Source organism: Spinacia oleracea, chromosome 6 (genome assembly GCF_020520425.1).
Source record: "Spinacia oleracea cultivar Varoflay chromosome 6, BTI_SOV_V1, whole genome shotgun sequence".
In the NCBI taxonomy this organism is placed as follows: domain Eukaryota; kingdom Viridiplantae; phylum Streptophyta; class Magnoliopsida; order Caryophyllales; family Amaranthaceae; genus Spinacia; species Spinacia oleracea.
This window is the reverse complement of record NC_079492.1, coordinates 79,197,711-79,222,112: the sequence shown is the minus strand read 5'-3', so window position 1 is coordinate 79,222,112 and position 24,402 is coordinate 79,197,711. Positions and strand designations below refer to the sequence as shown.

Sequence of the window (24,402 nt, the reverse complement as noted above, 5' to 3'; positions counted from 1 at the left end):
TGAATACCAAGAAGACACTGATTTTGTTTAATCTATGTACAGGGTTACAAGTGAATTTCCACAAAACATCTATGATCGGCATACATATTGATGAATTATGGCTCAACAATGCCGCGGAAACGCTGCAATGTAAAATAGGATGCCTCCCCTTCACATACTTAGGGCTCCCCATCGGTGGATCACTCTCTCAACTTAATGCATGGGAACCCATAATCAATCGCATAAGCAAGAAACTTGCAACATGGCAAGGGAAAATGCTGTCCCTGGGAGGTAGAATTACCCTCATCAAGGCCTCAATCTCAAGCTTGCCTTTATACTACATGTCACTATTTCCGATCCCCAAAGGCATCATTGAAAAAATAAATAAGCTCCAACGGCAATTTCTATGGTGTGGATATACTGGGAAAAAATCTCTCGCCCTTGCCCCATGGAGCCTGTTAGAACTTCCCAAATGCTTAGGCGGAGTAAGCATCGGAAGCCTCATACATAGAAATTTCTCACTGCTCTTCAAATGGGTCTGGCGATTTTTCAATGAACCAAACACATTGTGGCACCGTGTGATCACCAACAAGTACCTATATTCCCCATCCTTCACAATTCGTGATCTGTTTCTACCACCAAAGGGAGGACCATGGATGAACATATGCAAAGCCGTATTGAAGCACCCGCAAGCAGGCTCTATCCTAAACAATAAGATCAGGAAGCGTGTCGGGAACGGGTCTACAACCCTATTTTGGCATGAACTCTGGCTCGGTGAGACACCTCTAAAACTCTCCTTCCCTCGCCTTTTCAAACTGGCCACAAATCAACTCGCAACAATAGCATCTATGGGGGTCTGGGATGGGCACAATTGGGTATGGTGCTTCTCATGGAGCAGACTCCTAAGACCCAGGGACATAGAGGAAAGATCATCGCTGCAAACTATGCTCGAAACCGCTCATCTATCACCAAGTAGCGACGACTCTCTTGTTTGGACACCACACAAATCAGGAAACTTCTCGGTTAAATCCCTATGTATGGAGCTTGCAAAACCTTATGCTCATGCACACAATGACACTATCAAAGGAGTTTGGCGCGGTCTAGTGCCCCCCCGTATCGAGTTCTTTATTTGGCTTGCCCTACTTGGAAAAGTGAACACGAGGGCGAAATTGGCCCATATTGGTGTCATCCCGATGGAGGAAAATACATGTGCACTATGTAAATCATCTGCTGAAGATCACAACCACTTGCTACTTCATTGCAGCTACTCTTGGAATCTTTGGTCTTGGTGGCTAAACCTATGGGGACTCCAGTGGGCTTTCCCCTCGAGCCTTATGGAGGCTTTCGAACAGTGGAGATTCATGGGCAAGGGAATTTTGTTCAAGAAAGTTTGGTTTGCAATGTTTTTTATCATAATGTGGACGCTGTGGAAGGAACGAAACAACCGGATTTTTAACAACACCACAAGCACAGTGGAACAACTCCAAGAACTATCACTCACAAGGCTTAGTTGGTGGATGAAGGGGTGGAGAGATTCACACCCCTATTCGCATGAGGACATTCTCAGAAACCCAATGTGCCTAATGTGGGCAAGGCCCAATGGGAAGCTAGGCCACATTCCATCGCTGCCCACGGACCAAAACTGGTCGCCACCGCCTTTTGGTTCCCTTAAATGGAACGTGGACGCCTCAGTGAATAGAGTGCAATCTGCTTCAGCAATCGGGGGAGTACTTCGCAACTGCAGCAGCAAGTTTATGTGCATGTTCTCAAGCCCAATACCCGCCATTGAGATTAATTGTGCCGAAATTCTGGCTATCTTCAGGGCCGTCCAGATTTCCATCAAATGCGAGAGGTTCAAAAATCACCCACTAGTCATAGAATCAGACTCATCAAATGCTGTCAGGTGGTGCAACGATGACTCGGGAGGGCCATGGAACATGAATTTCCAACTAAACTTCATAAGAAACGCAAGAAAGGGGGGCTTAAATCTGGAAATCATCCATAGAAGCAGGGCTACAAATATTGTAGCAGACTCATTGGCTAAACAAGGACTAGTGAGAGATGCTGAATTTATCGCTTGGCTATGATGAATCATGCTAAAGTTAATTATGTTTGCCAAGCTGTCTTTGGCTATCAGTAGACCGAATTGAAAGATGTATTTGATCCTTGTACTTTGGAAAGCCAATTGAATAAAATCCTGCAAATTATCAAAAAAAAAATCTAGCTTAGAATGAGTTACCAAATAATTTGAGAACCTTATCCCCATTCCTCAAAGTAAATACTAAAATCTCCTATTTGTACGTCTAGAAATGTTCTTGGACATCAAACTCCCCAAATCTAAGGCCCCTCTTCTTTGGTTTGTGACAACGTTCGAAAAAAGGGGATGTCCATCTTCCCTTCCCCTCCCAAGACCCAATAAAGTATCTCAAATATCTCTCAGAAATATTAGCAACCTCAGAGAAATTCTGAATTTGGAAGTTAATAAAGAGGAAAAACCAGGCAACTATAAAGGTGAACCAACGTTAGACATACAAATTAGCTTGCTTCCTTTTACAGACTCTCCTACAAAGTGTTGTAAATATTGGATTTTCAAGGCAAAATACTAGAATAATAATAAGAACGAGTTTAGAAATCGTTGCGCCGTGGTAACCAAACCACTGCCTTGAAAATGAGATTTGGTGCAACCGGCATGCACAATTGTATTCACCGATTCGTCCCCTTTTACATAACTCTCAAAACACAATGACACTTTTGGGTGATGAGATGGAGCCACATAAAATTATGCCCAAAAGAATAAGGAATGGAAAAAGGCTTGAAGAAAAGTATGGATCATCTTATATCAAAGACAAGTTTGATACCTCTCATGAACTCAAAAGGGGTATATGGTTTTTTCCTCATGTTAGTTTTTCCGAATGAAAAGAATGTATATATAAGGAGTAAGGGGAAAACCAACCATCAAAAGAAATCAAAAGATCAAAACAGATCAATGACCATCAAAGGAATTAATTCATGAAATTGGAAAAGTTTTGTTATATCCTTAAACAAGGATAATAACCACCAATTGACTCATCAAAAAATCAAAAATAAAGTGTATACAAATGATTTAGTGAAGGAATCAAAACAGCTCTAGAAAGCCAAAGAACTCAAAGAAGTTCAATGACAACAATCAATGGGATTAATGATGATAATGAAGAGTTTGATAACCCCCTTAATCAAGAGGATTAACCACCATAATACTCAACATAATTAGAAGGAAAAAATCCCTTAAACAACAATTAAAAGAGTTGTTACAAAATGAATCACGAGGAAGCAAAGACAACGTACAAAAGTACGTCTTTTGTTCTCTGACCGATGTTCCGCCCGATCGGACACCATCAGCCCGATCGGGCGCGCGTTCAACATACTATAATCTCTTCAATTCGCCCGGTCGGACTAATCGGGCAGACTCTTTTCCAACACAAAGAACTTACATTCTATTCGAGGCTTCTTGCTAAAAGGCAGTCTAAGATAATTCTTGTAAGACCCAAAGATATCCGGAGAAAGGAAAACTAAAAAGAATAAAATAAATACTAATCCCTGAACTAAGACCATAATTGATGGGTTAACAATAAGCAACAACATCAACTCAAAAACCTTAAAGTGAAAAAAAATACTGGGAAGAAGAGGAGAATTAATTCAAATTCAAGGGATGAAATAAGAAGAAAGAGGATGGGATGCCATAGGTCATTTTTGTCCTGACAAAACAAAGTTCATTACATGGGGCCAATGGAGCCAAAAGTTAAAGATAACTCCATAATCACTAAGGAATTCAGTCGAATATCATTAACATAATATTAACAAAGTTTCAGTATTGAAAAATTGTCCACTTTCATTTTACGACAGATATTATTAAATGGATCACTGAATATATATCTATCACTGAAGTAAGACATCAGTACCCTATGAGCTTAATAAAAAAACAATCTCTTAGCAGCTGTAGAGATAAACTAAAAGACCCTCATTGAAATTTATAATTTTATGACTGAACTCGACTCCCTACAACCTTAACCTAAAAGAGAGGCTCGTAGAAATTTATATTTTTGTGAGTAAACTCGACTCCCTAGAACCTGACCTAAAATAAAGCTTCATAAGAGGCAATGAAAAAATGATATGTTAGGGTATGGTATCATGAAACTATCCACAATATAAAATGACAGTGTTGCTGAGTATCACTTAGACATGAGCCACGAAATGTATTGCCACAGGAAAACACCTCAAAGAAGCAAGGGAACTCACTCTATTCCCATAAGCCTTCCGGCTAGAAGTTCTTCCCTAAAAAATCCAACCATTCGTTTGCCAGCAACAATACAAAAGGAATGACAGATTTTTTAGCATCATAAATTATAGTTGTACTCAGAAGGTAATCAAGAATTAAGATAGCTGAAATAACAGCATTGGAGTATGGGCCCTATGTCAGCTCCTATGTAATTGAGTATGTTGTTCATTTTGTAACTTTTAGCTACCTAAAGTCATTGAAGCTTGTAATGAAAGGCTACGTGTACCTATTTCATAGAATTTGGTATATTAAATGTAGATGCTAAACAAAGAGAACTAATAGTTATCAAAATGGCAACCCAATTCTACGAAAAAATAAATAAAACAAATAGTACAATTATCTCACCAGAAAATTGTGGGAGTTGCAACATTTTTCCATTTTCTGACGAAGGCAAGCATTTGCTTGAATAATTCTCTTTAGCCTCTCAGTAATGTCATTTTCATTGCTGCAAGTGTTCACATTTTAACAATGTAGAGGAAACATTAAAAATAATCTGAACTTCGAATACTACTTGAATGCAAAAGTCACCCTTTGCCCAAATATTATGAGAGAAAAGAGAAGGCAAAAAGAAGGAAGAAGGCAGTGGTACAAACTGATATATAAAAATCAAACCTTAGAGTTCCTCCATCCACAAAAACGGATGGACGAATGGCCACTGAAGGAACTAATAAATTGGTAAATATAAGCTTCTCCGGTCTATCAGCAAGACAGAGCAGCTCACCTTCCTGCAAGTTTACAGAAATAAGTACAAACTAGCTTAGAACAAGAAGGTTATAACACCTTCCTCAATTAAACTCTAGAAAACTAATTGATTTTTTGAAGTCCACTTCCTTTGTTCCACAGGTATTATCTATTTTAATTAGTTTCAGTTGGCTAGCCTCAAAGTCAGCTCTCATTTATACTGCTCCACTATAAACTGTTGGTGTGTGTGTTTGTCTTTGTGTGTGTTTTGTGTGTGTGTTGTTACTTTTTAACAATCAAACTCCAAAGAAAATGGGAAGCAGTAAATTAATGTAACAGGATATGCTTTCACTTTCGGATAGAGGTCATAGATCTTGCTAGTTATATTAGCATATAAATGCATATGCAAGTACAAACTTTGTCGGCTCATAAGACAAGACTTCACCTGATCCAGCATTTGGTTGAATAACAAAAGTGCATCATGCGGATATATAGTTTTAATCGAGTATGTTTCTCTCTCTTCATCAACCATATCCTCTTCATCAACTCTTTTGTGTTTTGGGACACAATGAACTACAGCTAATTGAGACACGCCCTTCTTCACCTTTCCTGGAATATAAAATTAGCCGGACACTATCAGTGAACTCTCCCCATAAAGAAGATATCATATATCAACATGTAGAAGCAAGCAAAAAAGAAAATGATTGCAGCACAAACGAAAAGGTATCAACTTCCAAAACAAACACCCTTTCTATATTCAGAGAGATCTAGCGCAGACACACTTGCAGAAAGAATCAACAGACAACAACTAAGAATTGAAAACAAAAGGCAAAGTGTAATGGATGTACGCAGGATCTAAATTTATCTCGCCAGACTTACTTTTATCAATTGGGATATAAATAATATTCTCATAAATCATATCTTTGATGATTCCAAGTGGAGGGCCTATCTCTCGGAGGAAATTGACGTAAATTGTAGGCTGTAATATACCGTTTCTCCACTTTACCGTGAAGGTAGGTTTTACAACTCAAGAATAATGCATCATAAACAAGGAAGAACACAAAATAAACAACTAACCTTGGAACAACTGAAACTAAGAGTATTAATCAGCCAGCTAAACTCTACTATTTTTCTGTAACTCCTATTGCATTATTGATGCAATTTCCTAAGGCATCAGCAGTTCAACTCTTAAAAATAAGAAATACAAAGTAAATTAAAGAAAGAAAGAGCGGATACAGGAAGAGGAGAATTCATCAACAAATAAGTGGCCTAAGAAAAATCCCAATAAGCCCGGCCCTTCTTTACCCCATCATCCTCAAAATTATCTACATGCAAATAATCTTAGTAGTGGGAGATGGGACTAAACATCGCACTTCTTAACTAACTTTTAGTCCGGTTGTCCAGAAAATCTTGACTCCATTCATCTTCCTCTGTGTCTGCACAACTCAAATGAACATTCAGTTGAACATGTCTTGCAAGGTTTGGCAGGATACCATATCTCTTTCAACCATCCCTTGTTGACTGCTAGACATCAAATCTGATTATATGATTCTGGAGAGTTCCATGGAAAACCCTTAAATTTCCAGAATCAAAATTTTCAACTTCAGTATTTAAAGATATATCCTTCATATAATGGGTTGTGAGTGATTTGGCTAATATGTTTCTTGGTTCCAATTCTTTACATTATTGTAATTTCGTTTCATAATTGTTATCTACGGTGACCTGCCAGGATAGTTTACATAATTTCTTCTGCTTAGGACAGTTGATTCTCTAATTACTATCCTACTAGACTTGCTGCTATCAACTTCGGTAGCTTATTATTTAGCTTCTATGGTGGTGTTTGGTTGTTAGAGGTTTGGTAGAAAATTAGAGGATTGAAGCAATTCAGAGGTTTGACCTTTCAAAACCTCTAATTGGAGTGTTTGGTTGTTAGAGGTTTGGAATAGCTGATTCTTCTCAAACCTCTAAATCCAAAAAGTAGCTGAGAGCAGCTTTTTTCATTAGAGGATTGGGATTTTAACGTGAATTTACCACATTGTCCTCAACAACCTAGTGTTTTGCATTAATTCATTATACTGCTTTCATTATTTCATTCTCTTTCATTCTCTTACCTACGGTTCAAAATGAAACCTTTCACCTCCATAGTAGATCCAAGGTAAGAATCCTTCCTTGAAAAAAAAAAATTCCCAATTTTTTTTCTTATTATTTACTGCCCTTTTCTATTTATTTGGATTTTTTTCTTGAAATTTTTATTTATTTATTTATTTGCACAAACATGTAAATATTATTTTTGCAAAATATTGTTTAATTATTTTCATGATATATGTAGTACATTTTATTCCACAAAAATATATTTTACATGTATATCTATCATATTAAAAATTTGTACTTTTAAGTTAAACCATTCAATATGACAATGTCCTTATTTGTCATTTTACATATTCAAACAGCTAACAGCTAATAGCTATTTACCAAACACTTTTATACAAACTGCTAATCCAATCAGCTAGTCAAAACTGCTAATTCAATAAGCTAGTCAAAACTGCTAATTCAATCCGCTACAGCTAACCGCTAACCGCTAATCACCAAACAGGGCCATAATTTCTTCTGCTTAGGACAGTTGATTCTCTAATTACTATCGTACTAGACTTGCTGCTATCAACTTCTGTAGCTTGTTATTTAGCTTCTATGTTTCTGGTTGAGTTTCATGATATGATTCTATCTTAATGTCAGCTACCTTGACTCCCTGAGGTGCCTTGGTATCGGATTACACCTTAGTTTCTTTTGTTCCCTTGTGCTAAACAAGCTGCAGGGCTGCAGGCAAACAAAGCAGGAAAGATTCATCTAAACAAAGTGGTGATAATAGGGCTTCCTTAAGCAAGTCCTCTAAGCAGGTAGCTTCAAACTCAAGTTTGAAGCTAATATTAGTTCGCAAATTTTGGGATAGAGTAGTTAGAGCTTATGTTCTACTAATGATTCATGGTTATCGTCGTCTCAAATTCATTTCTTCAGTCACTAACAAACTTTATAGTCCGCGTATTCATTTTGCATTCATAAAGATTAAACATTTGTTCCAATTTCTCCTGCATGGTTAGCTCTTTTTTATAACAAATCAGATTTGATTCTATGCATTTTATCTTTTTAAGAATTTTGATCCTGGAAACTCACGAGGTTGCCAAAAAAACAAAGAATAAAGATCTACATATTATGTATTTGTGAGCAATCTATCTAAACGCAAAGAACTCCACACTAGAAACAACTTCTAGATATATGAGTCTTTTTTTTCCTTACAATTGTTCTCATTTGATGTTATCATACTTAGTGAGCATTATAAGTTAGTGGAAAAGTATTATATATAATAAAACTTTTGAAGTACTCCCTTTGTTTATTTTATGTACCATTAAAGGGTTTTCTTCATGTAACCACTTCAACTTTATTAGAGTAGAAGCTCTATAAATAAGGAATAGTAGAGAGAGAGAGAGAGAGAGAATTATGTTGAATATCGATGAGTAATTGGTTTAGCTTTTAGAGTGTTACTTAGGGAGACAATCAATCCTCTCGGAAGCTTGAATGTCCATCATATTTCCTGCAATTCAGTTTATTAATCAAATCAGCTTCTTCTTCCTTAATTTCTGCAATTATTTGTTTCCAAGCTAATTCATATCAAGTTTACCAACCCAAATTTAGGCATCCACTGGCCATTCTTATATCCCTTTCCATGTCACTCCTAGGCTACTATCAAAAAAGCAAAAAAAAGACTCCCAGGGTAAGAGGCTTAGAGCCAGCGTTTGGTTGGGAAACAATAAAATAGACTAGAAGTGAGGATGTCCATTCCAAAGCAATCCCCCTCCCCTCTTATCCATAAGAAAAAGGAAATGGACACCCTGATAGAATTCCTTCCAAATAAACCAGAGAACTTGTAAGTTTACAGGTGTCAAAAAGGAAAAAGGGAAAAGTAACCTCTATAAAAGACAAAAAAATAGTATCCATTTGGTCAAAGTAGCAGCCTATTTCCAAAATAGTAAGACTGCAAGAGAGCAATGCAGAGAGAAGAAGAAAAGGGAGGCAGGGTAAGGGAGACAAAGATACAGATATTAAAAGGAAAAACAGAGGCATTAACATTCATCTGCAAGGTATAAGGGAAGTAGGACCACACCATTCATGTATCCGCATCTTAAGCACTTTATTTCTTTTATGTTGACAAACTTCTTCATGATCGTCTTCCTCAGATCAATTTTGTGCAATGAATCTAACTTCCTCATCTTTTTCAAAAATTCTAGCTTCTGCAGTGTATCCCACCTACGTCTAGCATGGAACCCTATACTCCAGCATTAGGGAAGATATTAATCAACACAATTAGAAAGACATCAGATATGATGGCTCAATGGCTGCCAAACAGAAGCCTTCTGGGAACCCCATTCGGCCAATCCTTTCAAAGTAGAACAAAATTCCAAACATATTTTGAAAGTTGTAACCCCTTGATCGCTTTCCAACAGCCACCTTTACAGCATAGCTTAAGAATACCAAAAAAATATATTACAGTGACTGCATTGACACATCGCCATTCCAGTATTTCTCACACAAAAAGAATCTACTATGTACGTTGTAGATAATGTTTGGGCTCCCAATTGATTCTCAATTGGGCCACTAAGTCCAAAGCCCAATGGCTCTAAACAAACAGCATCAAACCCACCAATGGCTAGTCAGCCATCCATCAAGGCCCAAGGCCCAAAAGCAATAAATGACCTATGGGCATTTATTATGCAAACACTATAAATAGGCCGCCAAGGCTCACACCTCAAGGTACGTCCAATTTACCGCCTTAAGACTACTCTTCTAGAGAACTTCTCTCTAGAATCCGAGCATCATTCTTACTTAGGCATCGGAGGGGCTTTCCTCGGAAACACCCCCGAGGCTAGTGACTTTGCTCTTGTGCAGGTGAATTCGGACTCCACTCATTCAAACAAGCAAGATCTTCAACACATACCAAAGGGCCTTCATTCGAAGCCCATTGTTTCCATCTTTACAACACCGGAACAATTTGGCGCCGTCTGTGGGGAAGAACACTTCAAAGCCTTTGAAAGACATCAATCACCTCTTTCCGCGAAAATGGTGAACGATGTTGTTAACAACAATGACGACGATATGATGGTGCGGTCAGATTCAGAATCTGACCAAGAGGGGCACCCTCAATCGATGGCGAGGTCACAGCCAAGCAGAGCTACGACCGCCACAAATGCAGGACCTCCGATTCCAACTAGGGAAGAGCTCACTGCGGCCATGACCATCATGCAAAACTTCCTCTTCAATGAGAAGCAGCAAGGACTAGCAAATGACCGCAGAGAAGAGAGGAGGACCAGGCGAAGGCTGAACGAGCCACCCAGTGCGGAAGTGTCCAGACCCGAACGAGAACTCCTTCCCTTGACAGGTACACACTTGACGTCGAGGTGGATGGAAAGCACGTGGGACACCCAAAAAAGGGCACAACAGCAACCAGATTGGTTTGCGAGACCATCGCCTACTCCAACAGCTCTCCAAAGCGAATCAACTACTCGTAACACTCGGATCCGAAGCTCGGTACTCAGCAGGTTGAGGCCCTCGGTCCACTCAAGGTTAAGACCTTCGATCCATACGAGACTCGGGGTAGGTGAGTCGAGCAGATCTGGCGAACGACCCGAGGTCAGTAGCCGAGAAAGAAGAAGAGACAGGAGGCATGATCGAACCCCTAGCCCCCATCGTACGCCCGAACGTTCTAATCACAGAACCTCGGCAAACGAAGGCATCAGGGCTAGACTCGGGAAAAGAATCATGACTCCTACGTCATCCCCTTTCTCGGACGAGCTGATCATGGAAGAAATACCGAAGGTAAGACTGCCAGCTCACCTAACCTACAGCGGAATCACAGATCCGAGGGATCATGTCATCTCCTACGAGCAGCAAATGTTCTTGAGTCCCTACTCCGAAGCATGCTGGTGTAAATACTTCCCAACCACGCTAACCGGAGTGGCGGGAGAGTGGTTTAGATCGCTGCCGAAGGGATCGATCAAGAGCTGGAAAAAGCTGAAAAAGAGATTCTGCACACAGTTCGTGAGCAACAATCGCCCCGAGCGAACCACAGCAGAACTGACCTCAATCCAACAAGAAAGAGACGAAAGTCTGAGAGAATTCATGGCCAGATTCATGAAGGAATCAACAAACATACCAAACTTGCAGCCAGACGTGGCCATCTTCGCCTTGAAGCACGCGCTCCAGGAAGGGAAGTTCCGTGACGAACTCTCATTGAAGAACCCCTCCAGAATAGCTGACGTGCTCCAAATGGCTGATGCGTTCATCAGAACCGAGGAGTTCAACAAGGCCGCTGCAAGACTGAAAGGATCGTCGGATCCGAGAGACACAAAGAATACCCAGAGCAAGCCCGAGGGCGGCTCAAGGAAGGGGAAAGAGAAAGTAGGAGCTAGAGAGATGAGCCCGAAGAAAGACGGGAGAAGGGGTGAACTTCAACCCAAATACACCAACTACACTCCACTAGCTCTGCCCCGAAAAGAGATATTTAGCCTCAACAGAAATGATGAAAAGTGGAAACTACCGGGGAAGCTCAAGTCCAACCCAGCTCGGAGAAACAAGAACAAGTGGTGCGAGTTCCATGATGACTTCGGTCACCACACCGAAGAGTGCAACTCGCTGAAAGACAACATTGAGGACCTCGTTCGCCGAGGCTACCTGAAACAGTACTTGTTAGACCGAAGGGAGGAGAAAGAAAAGGCCGCCAGTGGCAAACAGCATGAGCAACCCCAGAAGAGGGTCTACGAAGCAACAGGACATAAGAAAAACGACATCCTGGTGGTGTTCGGGGGGCAGAAGTCTGGCCAGGCCAGCAAGAAACACCTAAGAGCCCTCTCCCATCGGGTCAACTTCAGCGCGGTTGGAGACAACCAACCACACCCCCCGAACATGACCTTCACTGCTGATGATTGCTTCGGAGTCCAGTACAAACATGACGATCCTCTGGTCATTTCCATGGACCTCAACAACCACAACGTACATCGAGTGTTAGTCGACGGAGGAAGTGCCGTCAACATCATCTTCAGAAACTGCTTCGAGCAGCTGATCCTCGAAGAGCCAGAGGAAGCACTGACGAAAGTCAGTTATCCTCTGATCGGATTCAACGGATCCGCAGCTATCCCTCGAGGAAAGATCACCCTGCCAGTCACAGTGGGCGAAGGCCAGGCAGCAAAAACCCTTCGGGACGAATTTTTGGTGATGGACTGCGACTCCGTATACAACGTAATCATGGGGAGAACCATGATTCACAAGATGCAAGCAGTCCCCTCCACATACCACCAGCTGATGATATACGTCTCGGATGCAGGATTCGCCGAACGAATCAGAGGTGATCAAGAAGTGGCGAGAAGAACCTGCCACACTGCTGTCCGAAAGCCCAAACTAGAGGACGGCCCCGAGGAAGAAAAAGGAGCTAAGGGAGAGGAAAGCGAGGCAAAAAGGAGAAGAGCAAGCACGAGCAGCTTGTCTCCCGCAGAAGTTGATGCCCGCCCCGAAACCCTATCTCCCGAACCAGATCAAGAAATGGAGGATATCTTCCTCGAAGAGGATTCAGACAGGAGCGTCCGAATAGGCAAGGGCCTAAGCTCGGGGCTCCGAATCGATTTGATCCGATTACTCAGGGATCATAAAGACATCTTCGCATGGTCAGCAGCAGATATGCCAGGGATAAATCCGAAGCTGATTTGTCACAAGCTGGACGTCAACGCTGAAGCTCGGCCAATCAAGCAAAAAAAGAGAAATTACTCCTCGGAGAAAAACAAAGCCATCGCCGAGGAGGTTAAAAAGTTGCAAGAGGCCGGATTCATCGAACCATGCATGTATCCGAAGTGGCTGGCCAACGTGGTGATGGTCAAGAAAGCGAACGGCTCATGGCGAATGTGCGTAGATTTCACAGATCTGAACCGAGCCTGCCCCAAAGACTGCTATCCCCTGCCAAGGATAGATCAACTGGTTGACTCCACCAGCGGCCATGCACTGCTCAGCTTCATGGATGCCTTTTCAGGCTACCACCAAGTATTCATGCACCCCGATGACAGGGCAAAGACAGCGTTCATCACAAGCGCAGGAGTGTTCAACTACAAAATGATGCCTTTCGGCTTGAAAAATGCCGGAGCCACCTACCAGAGGTTAGTTGACCACGTCTTCGCCGACCAGAAAGGGAGGAATGTGGAGGTCTACGTAGATGACTCCATCGTAAAAAGCATCAAGGAGGAAGACCATGTCAAAGACTTGGCAGAGACCTTCGGAAATCTGAGGAAATACAGCATGAAGCTGAACCCAAAAAAATGCGTCTTCGGGGTGAAGTCAGGGAAGTTCCTCGGATTCATGGTGAGCGAAAGAGGAATTGATGCGAACCCAGACAAAGTCCAAGCGGCATTGGATTTACCCGAGCCGAAGACCAAGAGAGATGTGCAGAGGCTAACCGGCAGGTTAGCCGCACTAACAAGGTTCATATCAAAAGCCTCGGACAAGGGAGCCCCCTTCTTCAAGGCACTGAAACCAAAGAACCTCCCCGGAGGAGAAGCAGAACCAGTCAAGAAAAAGGGGGTCCCGAGGAAAGTGGATCCCGAACTGATATGGGAACAGGAGCAAAAAGAAGTTTTTCAGCAACTCAGAGCCCACCTAGCTCAACTGCCGACACTGGCCAGACCAAAGGAGGGGGAAACCCTGTACCTATATGTCGCAGTTAGCCCTGGAACCGTCAGCGCAGTGCTTCTTCGGGAAGAAGAAAAGAAGCAACAGCCAATCTACTTCACCAGCCGAACACTCACAGGGGCCGAAACCCGGTACCCACTCATCGAGAAAGTCGCATATGCAGTAGTGGTAGCTGCACGAAAACTGAGGCCATACTTCGACTCCCACCAGATCACAGTGCTAACTGACCAACCGCTCGAAAAAGTACTCGACAAAATAGAGAGGTCAGGAAGATTGGCTGCCTGGGCCTTCGAACTATCAGAGTTCGGCATCAAATATCAGCCGAGGACAGCAATCAAAGCACAAGCATTGGCAGACTTCTTGGCCGAGTGCTCATACCAGGAAATGTTGGATGATACGAAAAGCACTTGGGAGGTCTTCACTGACGGATCTTCCACAATAAACGGCTCAGGGGCAGGAGTTGTACTAATCCCCCCGACGGGGAAAAGCATAGAGTATGCATTGAAGTTCGGCTTCAAAGCAACCAACAACGAGGCCGAATACGAGGCCGCAATCGCAGGGATAGAACTTTGTCTATCCCTGGAGGCCGAACATGTTCGCCTCAAAACTGATTCCCAGCTTGTAGCCAACCAAATCCGAGGGGAGTATGAGGCCAAATGGTCCAGCATGACAGCCTATTTAGCAAAAATTAAATCCTTAACGTCAAAGTTAAGATCCTTTGAAGTCATCCTCATCCCCCGAGGACAGAACACGCAAGCAGACGCACTGTCAAAACTCGCAAGCTCAACACTCATCGATCTAAACAGGTCGGTCCACGTGGAAGTTCACCAAGAGAGAAGCATCGACTTGCTACCCACCACAGTATGCAGCTTACGTACCGAACCTAGCTGGATGGACGCAGTAGTTGCATACAAAGAAAGGGGAGAACTTCCTGAAGATAAGCTGCAAACGAGAAAACTGAAAAGATTCAACAGATGGTTCATCATCAGCGCCGAAGGGGAGCTCATGAGGAAATCATTCTCTGCTCCGCTGCTAAAATGTGTGGGTCCAACAGACGCTGACTACATCCTAAGGGAAATCCACCTCGGGATATGCGGAAACCACATTGGAGGTAGGACATTAGCACATAAAGCCCTTCGGGCTGGGTACTGGTGGTCCACTATGGTTTCCGAGGCAAAGCAGATGGCAAGGAAATGCGAGAAATGCCAAAAGTTCGCACCAGCCATCCATCAACCAGCTCAAACCCTACAATCAACACTGTATCCCTTACCATTCGCACAGTGGGGGTTAGACATCATTGGTCCCTTCCCCTCAGCGACGAACCAGAAGAAGTGGTTGATTGTAGGAGTCGACTATTTTAGCAAATGGATCGAAGCCGAAGCTGTCTCCTCCATCACCGAACCTCAGGTCCGCAAGTTCATATGGCAGAACATCATCACAAGGTTCGGCATACCAAGACTGATGGTCTTCGACCACGGGAAACAGTTCGACAACACCCCGTTGCAAAAGTGGTGCAAACAGTTCGGCATACACCTAGCGTACTCGGCAGTCTGTCACCCACAAAGCAACGGGCAAGCCGAAGCTGCTAACAAACTCATCCTCAATGCACTCAAGAAAAGAGTCGAAGATGACAAAAACAAATGGTTAGAAGAGCTACCCGGAACGCTATGGTCCCTTCGGACCACTGAGAAAGAAGCTACCGGGCAAACACCGTTCCACCTTGTATACGGATCCGAAGCTGTAATTCCTGTGGAAATCGGAACAGAAAGCCTGAGGATCCAGGCATACAACAGGTATGATGGGCTCCAAGGAGAAAGCAACAATCAACTTCTATCCGAAGCTCTCGATCTACTGGACGAAGCTCGGAACGATGCAAGGACACTCAACGCAGCCTATTTGCAGAGGGTCAACAAGCATTACAACCGAAGAGTCAACGCCAGACCCCTAAAAGTCGGTGATCTAGTACTCAGAAACGCCGCCTCGGTTCAGAAAGGACGGATCCATGGCAAACTCTCAGCCACTTGGGAAGGACCATACATCATCCATTCCGAAAAAAGGCCAGGCACGTATATGCTGAAACAGTTAGATGGAACAATTCTGAAGAACCATTGGAATACCGATGTTCTCAAGAAATATTTTGTATGATCTCTGTCTGTAAACCAAGTAAGTTGTTTAATGAGAAGAGGAAAGCCATTGGCACCATGTGTTTCATTAAACTTATCTCTATAATTATTGTCCCTTTATATATATATGCAGCCTCGGATCTGATCAATCCGAGACTAAAAACAGGTTGACTTTGCCCATTCCTTGATAAAATGCAAGAAATGACCAAATCATACACTTCAGGGAATCGTCCAGAATCCTCGGATTCGCGGTACCCTAATAAAATTTGTTCGCAACAAACAGTCGCTCGAATCAAGTTATAAAACTCCGGCTCAGATCCACGGATCGCAGAAGGCATAACTAAAGAGGCAGACTAGCGATCTCTTGCCCAGGTTTCCGAACCACAAGAGATCGGAAGAACAATCCAAACCTCTGAGCAGATCGACGGATTTGAAGAGTCTGGAAACTAAAGAGTCTCTTAGCAGATCTACGGATTTGAAGAACTCGCAAAACTAAAGAGTCTCTTAGCAGATCTACGGATTTGAAGAACTCGCAAAACTAAAGAGTCTCTTAGCAGATCTACGGATTTGAAGAACTCGCAAAACTAAAGAGTCTCTTAGCAGATCTACGGATTTGAAGAACTCACAAAGTCAAAGAGTCTCTTAGCAGATCTACGGATCTGAAGAACTCGCAAAGTTTAAAAGTCTCTTAACAGATCTACGGATTTAAAGAGCTCGCAAGATCAAAAGGTTTTTAGCAAGTCAACAGAAAGAGGAGCTCGAGAAATCTACGGATTTAAAGACCTAAAATTGCGAAAATACAAGTTGAAAAGAAGCAGCCAAGTAACAAACATTCATTTTTTATTCAATATTTGGGGGGAGTACAAATACATTGAAAGCCTCAAAAATTGAAAACAAAATGAAACAGTTAAAATCGGCAGCCATCAACAGACAATACCGGCCTACCGAAGTACTAAAGAAAGCAAAAAGAAATGAGTACAACGCAGCGCCGAGGCAAAAGGGGGAAAGGCAAGCACATGTTCGGAAGTCCTCAACTGGAACCGACCGACTCTGAAGAAGACGACTGCCCGAATCCCTAACTCTTGGGAGTCTCAGGAGCATCCCCCAGGGGAGCATCCTTCGAAGAACCCCCAGCAGTAGTATCACCTTCGGAAGTCGCCTTCTGGGCCCGAGCCTCTGCAAGAGCAGCTTGGCGTTCAGCTTCAGCTTCGTCCCGATCGGCCTGGCACTCCACCAAGTGATCCTGGGCCCTCATCCAGAGCGGAACCTTCTCATTCCAAGGAAAATGAGGCATATGCTTCGCGAACATCCGCCGAGCGCCCAGGATGCCATTCCAGTATTGCTCCCTACACTGATCAGCAGTGTAGAGGTCAACTCTCTCTTGCTCCAGTTTCCGAATGGCAGCATCCTTCTCTCGGATCTTCAGCTGGAGAACGGGCACCTTGTCAGCTTGGTTCTGAACAATCTCCCGATTCTTGACAAACTGCTGAAGCCTCGTCTCCGCTTCCTGGCTCTGCTTAATGGCCGCCTCAAATTTAGAAGTCATCTCCTTGAGAAGACTGTCTTTTTCTTCAAGTTCGCTCGCAAACTTGGCAGCCATTTCTTTCCTCTCCTTGTCGAAGGAAGCTATCTTTTCAGCATCCTCCTCGACTCGGAAAGTAAGCTTCCCAACTTCGGCCCCGATCTGCTCAGCCGACTCCCTAGCCTCGCGACTGTACTGAAGGTACAGTAGCTTGAGGTCCATCATCTCGGCCATGAGCTGCCCAGCCTTCTGGTCCAAGACAGGGATATCACGAGCATAAGCCTCCTGATACCTCCTCAACTGCCTCTCCTCAACCGAGCTACACTCGGAAGCGAACGAGGACCAGAAAACAGCCTGGGAAAGAAGAAAAGACGAGAAAAGATGAGGAAAGAAGAAAACAACAAACCAAAAACGGAACTCAAAACAAAATTTCCAACACTTACCTCATTCAGATAATATTGAGCCATCATAGCTGGGTTCCTCTCCTCAGCTCCAGGAACACTCCACTGCGGGTTGGCCCGAAGAAGATTCTCCCGTGCAGCTTCGGGACCCACCAAAGATCCCACGTGAGCCATTGGGTTCTCCCCCAAAACCGGAGCTCTAGCATAGCGAGCCATCGCCTCCCTTACCTCCTCGGGGATCCGTTTCAGCGGAACATCCGAGCAAGGGTCAGCGTGGATCAGTCTATCCAGGGCCGAGGTCGAAGTAGAGCCCAAGGTCGAGTGGCGCCTCTTCCTCGTCAGACCCTGCTCGGGTTGCTCCTCCTCAGCAGAAGGGACCTCCTTCCCAGCTTCGGGAACCTCCACGTGAGCTTCGGTGAGATCCACCATCTCCTTATCTGGACCTCTCTCCCTTTCGAGAGAAACGTCAGCAGATTCTTCCTCCCGCTCGGCCACAGTAGGGACATCCGAGCCAGGAACAAGGTCGGCTTCAATTGCCTCCATCACCTTGGTTATATCCTGGATCTCGATCCCCAAAGCAGCAGACGGCTTCAGCGGAGAGGGGATAGTATCTTCCTCAGCCAACGGTTGGTCCACGGGCGGCGGTTCTGCAACCACCACACTCTTCAACTTCTGCCCTGGCAAGGGCATGAAGTGAAGGAGATTTTTGGGAGGAGGCATGACTTCCGAAACCTCTTCCTACAGGGCAAACGCTCAAAGGTCAGTTTCAGAAAAAGAGAGAACGGACCACAAAAGGCTCCAAGTCAGAACAAATACCTTCTCCGAAGACTGAGAAGCTTTCGCTTTCTTCGGATGCGCAGAAGGCCTCAAAAGAGTGCTGCCCTTCCTTTTGCGCTGATCCTAAATAGAGGAAACCAAGGGTCAATAAATATAAAAGAAGACAAAGGAAGGAATAAAGAAAAAACGCGAAGTACCCGGTTCCTAGATAAAGAGATATCTATCCGAGCCGGAGATGAAACCGAAGGAACGGCACGCGGCACAGCGTCAGTCCCAGGACCCTAAAAAGATGGTCCAGGACCAAGACGTTAGCCGACGGCCAACCAGAAAGAAAGACAAACAAAAGATTTCGAGATATAGAAACACTCACCGGATCCGAGGTTGTCCTCAAATCAGGGAGCACGACTTTCACCGGAACAGCTTCGGGAGAAGAGGCAGAATCCCACGGATCAGCTCGAACTTCAGATATCCGAGCGACACCCGACGGAGACAGCACGTAATCCTTCAAACGAGGATTACGAGGATTCTCCTTCCCGAACTTGTAATCAGGGGCCGAGTCGTGAATGGTCTTCAGATCCAAAGAAATGCCCAAGACCACAGGATCAACGCAGCTAAAGCCGTACTCTGCAGAAACAAAGCACAAAGCAAAGTCAATAAAACGAGACAAAAAGGAGGAGGACAAACTTACTAAAGCACGGTCCCAGCCGAAAGACACCTACCCCTGTCAAAAATCCTACTGAGACCGGCAACAGCAAGAATGTCCTCCCGCAAGATATAGTTGAGGTTCGGGAGCCAGTTGGACGGCAGTTTGTAGTTGTCCTCCCGAGCCAAAAACCACTGGAGGAGATCCACGTAGTGGTGATGGTTCCGATCCGGAGCAGCCACGCTTCGCATATCAGGATCAGGAGTCACAAACCACTTCGGAGGGCGGTAAAAATGTGGATGCTTCGGATCTGTCGGCACACGAACGAACAACCACTCCGTCTTCCAATTATGGTCAGAGCTGAGGTAAGGGTAGGCCGTAATGTAGTTCGGCTCCCCCTTCCTTCGGGACCTTTTGTTGATGATGGTCCACCAACCATACCCATCTCCCTTGGAAGCATGGTTGAAAGACAGATCGTGCAGATCCCGAAACACGGCAACAGAGCATGGAAAGTTAATAAAATCGCACACCCATCTAAATCCGATGATGTGCCTCACAGATTTGGGGGTAAGCTGGGCCAAACTGATGTTGTACGACACCAGGAGCTCGGAAACGAAGGGATCCAAAGGAAAGCGGAGACCGTTCTCCAAATGATGAGTATACACAGAGATGAACCCCCTCGGCGGATGAGTCACCCGAGGACGCTCCTGGTCGGGAAGCTCGCACCAGTAACCCAAGGCATGCTGGATTCCATATAACTCTTCGGCTCTCCGATGGTAGTTCCCCAGCTTCGCCTCCACCAACCAGTCACCACTGACCGATTTTTCCAAGGGACCATCGATCTTAGTGGTCTCATGCAGAATCGGGGCATACTTGCCCTGCGGATCAGCTTCAGTCCAATGAACTGGAAACTCAGGGTAAGAGCGGCGCACACCCGAAGAGCCAGCTTTCTTACCAGAAGTTGCGCGTTCAGACACGCTAGACCCGCCAACAACATCATCTTTTGAAGCATCCCAACCAGTCGAACGCCTCTCCACCGGCCTCTCCGAAGGCCGACCCCTCGAAGTTTTCGGTAACCTTCCCGAAGGCACGTTCTCCCTCTCACTAGAGGAATCAACGACGAACTTGCTCTTGCCCCTATTCTTTGCCATGGCCGCGAATTCTCGGTCTAGGGTTGAGATTGAGGGGTAGAAGGAAAAACGAAGAAAAAAAGGAGAATTCAGAAACAAATTACCTTTTTCCGAAGCGGAATTCGCCGATAAAACGAACAACACAAGTTCCCGAAGTCTAAAGTTGGCCGAATTTCGTAGATCTGAAGAAGCAAATTGCACTGCGATCGCCGGAATTTAGAGAGAGAATGGGTTTGAAAGAAGGAATAAAAAGTTCAAAAAGAGCAAAGCACCCAGTATTTATAGAAAAGAAAAGGGCGCATCAACTTCCTCAACCCACGATCTCCACGACGCGATACAACTCCCAACACTTGTCATCAATGCAAATCATCTCTTTTCAAAAAAGAGAGGGAACTTTCGGACTTCTGACAGCTGGAAACCCACCCATTTAATTCTAAATGGACCGGGTCTGGGGGGCATGTTGTTTGGGCTCCCAATTGATTCTCAATTGGGCCACTAAGTCCAAAGCCCAATGGCTCTAAACAAACAGCATCAAACCCACCAATGGCTAGTCAGCCATCCATCAAGGCCCAAGGCCCAAAAGCAATAAATGACCTATGGGCATTTATTATGCAAACACTATAAATAGGCCGCCAAGGCTCACACCTCAAGGTACGTCCAATTTACCGCCTTAAGACTACTCTTCTAGAGAACTTCTCTCTAGAATCCGAGCATCATTCTTACTTAGGCATCGGAGGGGCTTTCCTCGGAAACACCCCCGAGGCTAGTGACTTTGCTCTTGTGCAGGTGAATTCGGACTCCACTCATTCAAACAAGCAAGATCTTCAACACATACCAAAGGGCCTTCATTCGAAGCCCATTGTTTCCATCTTTACAACACCGGAACAGATAACATGCCTGTTTATTCTAATAAAAGTTCAGATTCTGCAATGTTGTCCCCTTTATCTATACCAACACCTCTCTCTTGCTCTTCAGGGGGAAAAAGTCAACAGAAAAGATAAGCAAAACTGGAGAAAGAAAGGAACGTAACACCTACATATCACATCGGAACTCAGTAAGGGGAAACACATCAAGGTCCAAAAATGTTTTTCTACTTTCTAATAGAAACTCGGTAAGGTTCCTAGGGCCCTCAAATCTACAACATATTTCCCTCGTCAAAAAAAAAAAAATATGCACCATGTTTCTAATTGACGATGAACCTCCTCTTTTTAGATATATCATTCAAAGAGAGCTCACCTACATATCACATCCAACTTCACAGGAGTTTTCTCTATCTATTCTGCAGAATAAGGCAAAGAAGAGTTATACCAAAGCTTGTTCAGAGACTCAGAGGAATGATGTCTGACCACCAAGGCACCAACCAGACAAAAAGCAACATCAAAAACCAAAGATTTTATTACAAGTAAAATCGTGTAGCAAACTTAGCAAGACACTTAGTAACATTTACAACTAGGTTTGCAATAGTGTTTATCACACATTAATTTATGCAAAGTTTTATAAATCCTTTCTAACATGAAATTCACACTACTAAGGCATTATCGCACAGAATTCACCTACAAACACTCAGAGATTATAGGTTCCAAATCCATCTGTCTATCTACAGGGAAAATAGCCTACACTATGATTGAAGGGCTTATTCCACATTATGGAAGTATTCCAGTTCCTCCCCTTTCCAAATCATCTATGACATTTAACTCAATTTAGCCTAGAAATGTATTGCCTATCATTAGTTTAGGCAGATGCTATCCTATGACATTATCCTATTAGTCTCCACTGGCTCATCAAATGCAGTTGACATCTACAAATAGAGAGTACGGCGATTCCCGCTACTGTGGACTCCTTGTTTTATGAAAAAATTCAAGAGACAGATTAGCGCTTCTTTCCGACTCATAAAGAATCTGATATGGAAGCATCATGACTTGTTGATAATCTAAAAAGGCAAGTAAACAGATTAAGTAAAACTTGCTATGTGGTGAAAACTTTTGCCAAACCCTTGTCCCAATAACAGATGTGTATTTGAATATTTGATTTAAGGCCTAATAACTGAATTTTCAAGTACTCCTGCTAGAAAAGCTTAATCCTGCTAAAGTAAACCACCAATTTTTTTGCAACTCATACTTAATCTTGATAAAGCAGTGGTCAGAATTCAGAATAAATAGTCAGTGCCATTTCTTAATGAACGAGATCTTGTTGGACACCAATCTTCCAGATTCTAAACCAACCTTCTTTTATCCAAACATCAACTTCCAACTCGCTAAATGAACCATGTTCTTCTCAACACCATTCACTAAAGGAACTCCCTTTATTATGCTCTCAAGATTGTTCTCATTAAAAGGGATGTTAGACACTTGGACAGAGAGGACTGCAAAAGAGTGGCAAAGTCTCTTCTATCATTTCACCTATTAAAAAGCCGATTGATTCAAAAATTCTTTTTCCCAAGTATTCTAGCACAATATAAAGGCCTGTTTCGGATGCCAAAATTTTGTTGGGTTTTGCACCAAAATTAAAGTTACTTAGTACTTACTACTCCATATTTGTAATTGGCAAGTGAGCGGTTGTGTCTTCTGTTTTCTCTATTCCTAATACTTCAGTATCAACAAGTTTGTCAAAGGTCACATCACGCAATTTTTTTATTTTTTTTGGTGCTAATGAGCCACAAGGGCGGGGATGAGAATCGATCCCAGGATCACCTGGAACCGGGATGGAAGCTCTAACCAACTGTGCTATCCATCACTCTCACATCATGCAAATTATAATGTTATACAAGTAACAAGTATTTGTATAGATTAAATATTTACTTAATTTTTCACTTATTATAACTTTCATCAACACATTTCCGCTATATTACTCCACAAAAAATGTGTACCACGTACCGGGTAGCAATATTACCCCATATGATAACAAAGTATAAGTTGTTCTTTAGTCCCAAGATCGATTATTTCATCACGCATTTCTTATTTATATCACCAAAATTTATCTCCGCTAAATCACAAAACGATGTGTGCAACCCATGCCAAAAAAACACTATTAAATTGGAAATTTTAACCCATTGGAAAATCGAATTAAATAAAATATCGAATGGTTAAATAATTAAAAATAATAATACATCAGCGAAAAATAAAAATAATAATTAAAAAGCAAATCTAAGTATTATTTGCCGAAAAACAAAAACGAAATTATAAAATCAGCAAAATTGCTTGTAAGAGTGAGAAAGTGCACCATTTTGGGGTCTAATAGACCGTTAGCAATCGGCCTTTTATCGCCATCATAATAAGCACCGCGAGAAACTTCAACTTCGGCGATTTTACTGATCTCCGATGCCGAAAACATCGTAAAATTGAGGCTTTCTCTGCATGCAAATCAACCCAGAAATCAAAATCAAAATCAAATTCAATTTTACTGTATATTTTTATATAATCTAATCAAAACATAAAGGTAAACTGTAATTTTCAAAAAACAATACTGACAAAGTGACAATTGACGATAATCATCTTCCTCGATGAATAACTGTTTTGTGAGCTGAAATGAGTTTTGAGAATTCATCGTCTGACTGATTGAATTTCGGAATCTGATATTCCGGCAAGTGGCAGACGGCAGGCAGCAGAGAGAGCGGCGGCGGACGAGATTGAGAGAGGTGAGCGAAGCTGAAAATAAAAATGAACTTGTGCAGTCAGGTTTCGAACCCTAGACCTAATGCAAGTTTGATTCAGAAGTTTACCACCATGCTAAAGTATCATTTCTTGACACTTAGCGTATTTTAGTTTTTATAAACGCGTGTAAAGAAAAACACCTATAGTATTTCAGCATTGAACATATTATTAAATTTGTTGATCGGATTACTTGGTTGCATTAGAGGTTTGTAAACAAAAATGATCGATGAAATTAGAGGGATTACAGAGTACTCACTGGTCACTACACTATACGGAATGCCAAATACCAATTATCTTATAGATATATAATTATAAAAGTAGGGAATAAATAACGCTTTTCACAATTTAACATAAAATTATAATAGAAGTATTGCAATCCAATTTCCAAATTTAGACTATGGTGCCTAATTTACATGTTACCCGACATTGAAAATAAAGGTCAATTTGTTTGAACACCTACTAA

General features: G+C 42.9%; 1 protein-coding gene across 4 annotated transcripts in view; it reads right to left on the bottom strand.

Annotated features, from left to right (window-relative positions):
• Positions 1-24,166, bottom strand: part of LOC110802078 (DNA-directed RNA polymerase III subunit 1) — a 30,899-nt gene extending 6,733 nt beyond the window's left edge. Inside the window, exons 1-6 of one of the 4 annotated variants that reach the window (XM_056830823.1) lie at positions 23,757-24,166; positions 23,509-23,638; positions 9,132-9,293; positions 5,421-5,584; positions 4,907-5,019; positions 4,640-4,739 (exon numbers count right to left, since the gene is read on the bottom strand). In XM_056830823.1, the coding sequence (XP_056686801.1) occupies positions 4,640-4,739; positions 4,907-5,019; positions 5,421-5,584; positions 9,132-9,237 (483 nt within the window). In that variant the 5' untranslated portion in view covers positions 9,238-9,293; positions 23,509-23,638; positions 23,757-24,166. Of the gene's footprint in view, positions 1-4,639; positions 4,740-4,906; positions 5,020-5,420; positions 5,585-9,131; positions 9,294-21,525; positions 21,569-23,508; positions 23,639-23,756 lie in introns of all 4 variants that reach the window. The other 3 variants (XM_056830822.1, XM_056830825.1, XM_056830824.1) reach the window with 3 other exon arrangements.
• Positions 24,167-24,402: the final 236 nt, after the last annotated feature.